This window comes from Asparagus officinalis, chromosome 4, assembly GCF_001876935.1.
Source record: "Asparagus officinalis chromosome 4, Aspof.V1, whole genome shotgun sequence".
Taxonomy (NCBI): domain Eukaryota; kingdom Viridiplantae; phylum Streptophyta; class Magnoliopsida; order Asparagales; family Asparagaceae; genus Asparagus; species Asparagus officinalis.
In genome coordinates this window covers 133,811,427-133,815,643 of record NC_033797.1, presented here as the reverse complement: position 1 = coordinate 133,815,643, position 4,217 = coordinate 133,811,427, and the positions used below count along the sequence as shown (strand labels likewise).

General features: G+C 35.0%; 1 protein-coding gene across 1 annotated transcript; it reads right to left on the bottom strand.

The window, feature by feature from the left end:
• Positions 208-2,451, bottom strand: LOC109839333 (protein FAR1-RELATED SEQUENCE 5-like). Its single transcript, XM_020407762.1, has one exon. The coding sequence runs from the start codon at positions 2,449-2,451 to the stop codon at positions 208-210; it is 2,244 nt and encodes a 747-aa protein (XP_020263351.1).

The following is a 4,217-nucleotide window of genomic DNA, read 5'->3' as shown; positions in this document are numbered from 1 at the left end:
TCTGGAAATAAATTAGCAAGGAAACACATTAAACAACATATATACGTACATGGATTGGGGTAGCCCAACGAACAAACCTCATGATCCGGCACTCGTGCATATGTTTAGCTGCAAAAACAATTCATGAAAACAAAATATTAATTACCTCTATGAAGTTTCATGAAAACAAAATATTAATTGACTCTGAAGTTTCATGAAAACAAAATATTAATTGTACCTTTGCAAGTTGACTTTACAGCTAGTCCTATAATGCCCGAGTTCACCACATCTGCTACATATGCGTTTCTTCCTTTCTTTCTTTTCTTGTGCTTGTTCTAAACCTGATTGGATTCTAGTAGCATTGCGTGGACGACCTTTAGTCCTTGCAGGTCTATCAGGATCACGAACTGTAATCTGAGGAATGTGCTCCATTGTATGTGAAATGGGTGCGGTAATCTGAGGAATATCCTCCATTTGAACTCGAGTCTCTCTAACTTCTTCTTCAATTGACTCTATGAAATTTGTTAACACATCATCTAATTTTTGCATCTTCTCTTCTGAATCAAGTGCAAGCTCGAGCGCATTATTGAATTTTGCTCTTAAAGCCCAAGATTTCAATAAATTAATCTTCTCTTCACAGCTTGTGATATTTTTTCCAAATACAATGTTGCTAACCCCAATGTTACGATGTCGAGCATGTATAGTCCAACGATGTAGGATGTAATGGTCGGGTAATGAATCCATTTGTCTAGCCATCATTAATGATAATATATGTCTACATACAACACCATTGGTTTCAAACAAAACACAAGTGCAAATGAACTGCAAATGACTAGACTGGTCATAAGTAACCACCTCCCATTTTCCTCTATCTGTAAACTTACAGACCTGGTATTCAACAATGTCTCCATCTTTTCTCAATTCTTCACAAAACTCTGTACCAAATCCTTTGAATTCAGTTTGGAACACAGCAAACATATTGCGTGTATAAATTTCTCCAACTTGGACCTCAATTGGATGTCCAAGGAGCATGACAGGCTTTGTGTTAAGACTCTTAAAATCTTCATGGGCTTCACTTAATCGACGGTGAGTTACTGCTTTTTCATATTGTGTCACAAACTCTTGTAATTGAGTCTGTGAGTTAACATACCCATCAAAAAAAGAATTAATACTTTCACTCCTTTGGCTTGATATCATTCCAGCAAAAAAAGTATCCTTCAAATAGCATGGCACCCAATGTTCTCGACATTTGTAAACTGTTTGCAACCATCCTTCATCTTCTTCATTTATATCAAATTTCTCCTTCATCTCAAGCCAATACCCTTCACACTGTTCAATTGAAGAACTATTATACCACAAGCCCCAATACCTTTGAAACTGTTCACCATAACGAGACCCCAAAGTAGGCAAATGATCAATAATGTGCTTTTGCATGTGCCAATAACAATAACGGTGTCTTGTCGTTGGAAACACTAAGTGAATAGCATTACACATTGCTCTATCCTGATCTGTTATAATGGCACCTGGTTCAACTCTATGCATGCATTTTAACCATTCTTGAAATAACCACACAAATGTATCTTCCTGTTCATCGGCTAATAATGCACAACCAAGTAAAGTGGACTGTCTATGGTGATTTACACCAGTAAATGGAGCAAATGGAAGACTGAATTTATTAGTTCTATATGTCACATCAAACACAACAACATCACTGAAATGCAAATAAGATGCTCTTGATCTTCCATCAGCCCAGAAAACACTCCTCATTTGTCCACTACCGTCTACTTCTATTGCAAAATAAAATCCTGGATCATTCGTTGCCTTACTCTGAAAATGTCGAATGATAGATATGCATTCATGGCCAATATTATTATCTCTTTGGGTTCTGATATGATCAATACACTGTTGTGGTGTCACTAATTCACCTTCTCTTCCATTGGTTGCATTAATGACGCGAGAAATAGTGGAAGGAGGCATACCTTCTTCTCGCAGACTATCAATAAGTTTTTTACATCTTTTAGTTTTATGGAATTGTTGATGTGATCTGTGCATTTTTGCTTTGTCTGGACTACTCAACACATGATTTGTATGCTCTTCAACAAACCCCGTGACCTCCCACGATTTGTCCTCTAATAATTTAACTCGCATCATTGCCTTACATCCCACTCGGGTTTCTCGCCGAAAAGGGATCTCTATCTTGTCTCTATTAGATCTATAGCCCTCCTTATCACAAACAAACTTTCTGTCTACCACTTCTCTAGTCTTGCGAGAGTAATTTACCGTGCTCTTCCTTATTCCAAAACCCATCAACAATGCATAAGAGTTATAATAGTTATAAGCTTCTTCATAAGTATTAAACTTCATTCCTAGTAGTGGTTTAGGAGCATTTACAGTATTCGCCACAATGTCACTTCCAATAGCACTTGATTCTCCCATTCCGAACTCTACACTAGTTGAATTTATTTCCTCCATTTCGAACTTCTAAAGAAGAAAAGAAATTCAAGAAAAACAAACTCAATATTTTTAAAAACTTTGATGTTTGTATAAAATGCTAAAATAATTACAACCTAATACAACAAAGAAGATTGAATTACAACCATAAAAAATATTACAGATTGAACTTACAATCTTTAGAAACCAGATTGAACTTACAATATTACAGATTGAACATACAATCTTTAGAAAGAATATTACAGATTGAATTACAACCAAAAAAATTAATTACACGCACACGGATACGTTTCCTGATGATTCTGTTGCCCACCTGAAGAATGCAGTGACAAGAATTACAAAGAATTACTAACATCATCTAGCAACCAAAACCATCTTCCCTGTTTTAAAATAGCAAGTGATAAATGCTATAAATCAAAATGGCTCACACTGTTCCCATTAATTACTCAGCTAATAATTGGAGGACAATTAGCTATATACCCTGCTAGACTACTCTTGGCAAATGTGAACAAATGCCACACTAGACAATGGATGTAACATAAAAAATCCACAGGCAACATAAATAAATTGCAAAAAACACTGGCTGCAATTGGCACAGACAACACATAATTTTTTTTTAAATCTTACATGGATACACATGCCCAATCAGAGTTTTCAGGTTTTAGCATATGAATAAAATGGATATTTTACAAGATGAACAACATATCCTTAATTTTATCATTTTATATCTTCAAAAATATTTTAAAGTCATATATCAAACCCTATTTCTATCTTCAAAAAGATCTAGTTATCTGCCCATATCCTTAATGCCCATGATAGATCAAGTTAGCTTATTCCCATCCCTTTTATTTTATCTGCCCATATCCTTAATGCACATACACAATGCACATGGACATAATCAACTTTAAGGTAGCTGGAAGATCAACCCATGGATATTGGAGAAGAACTAGAACAACTATGCAATGATAATTTATAGGGCAATAAGTACTTGCCAGTATATTATCTCAAGCAAAAGAAAGGTTATATCACTAATTAGACGTTGCCAAACAGTTAGGCATACACATTAAGTTTTCTCATGTCTTCCACACAATCTCACTCGGTACCAACACAGAGTGAATTTTTTCAAAAAAAAAAAACACCTTCATCAAGTCACAATTGAAATCAATCCTCGACCAACATGTGACTTGATGAAGGAAACAAAAAGCAAGCACTACTATATAAAGCACACATCAAAACACACATCAAGTCCAATTTCATCTTCTCATTTCCTTGTTTTCCTCCCTAATCCCTAAATCAAACATGATTCAAGCAAGCACCCCAACATCTCTCTGGTTAAAACAAATTATGAACCAAAATCTCGCTAAAACACTTATTAAGCTCCGGAACTACAAAAAATAGTACGTCCTCTTAAAAGTATCAACCCCACAGGAAAAGCATCTATATTTCAGGTAAAGATGACAACAGTTATTGAAGACTTCTAAAAATGCTGGTATGCAGGGAAAACATACGTTCTAAATTTCCTAGCAGATATTGAAATGATCCTGATCCAATAAGTATTGAGTCAAGCATAATTGATAAAAGGGATAACATAAGGCCTTATCTTCTGTTCTCATAAAAACTGAACTACCATGGTTATTTTTTTTGGGCATATCAGAGAGGATGAGAATATCAAACGAACAGTGATGGTGATAACATCATGAATTATCAAGCTATATTATTTTTATCTTCTGTTGACATAAAAATGAATTAAAAACAATCATTTTTACTAAGCGCGTTACATTTAATCG

Coding starts and splice junctions, on each gene's coding strand:
- LOC109839333 (XM_020407762.1), bottom strand. CDS start 2,451: ATGGAGGAAATAAATTCAACTAGTGTAGAGTTCGGAATGGGAGAATCA.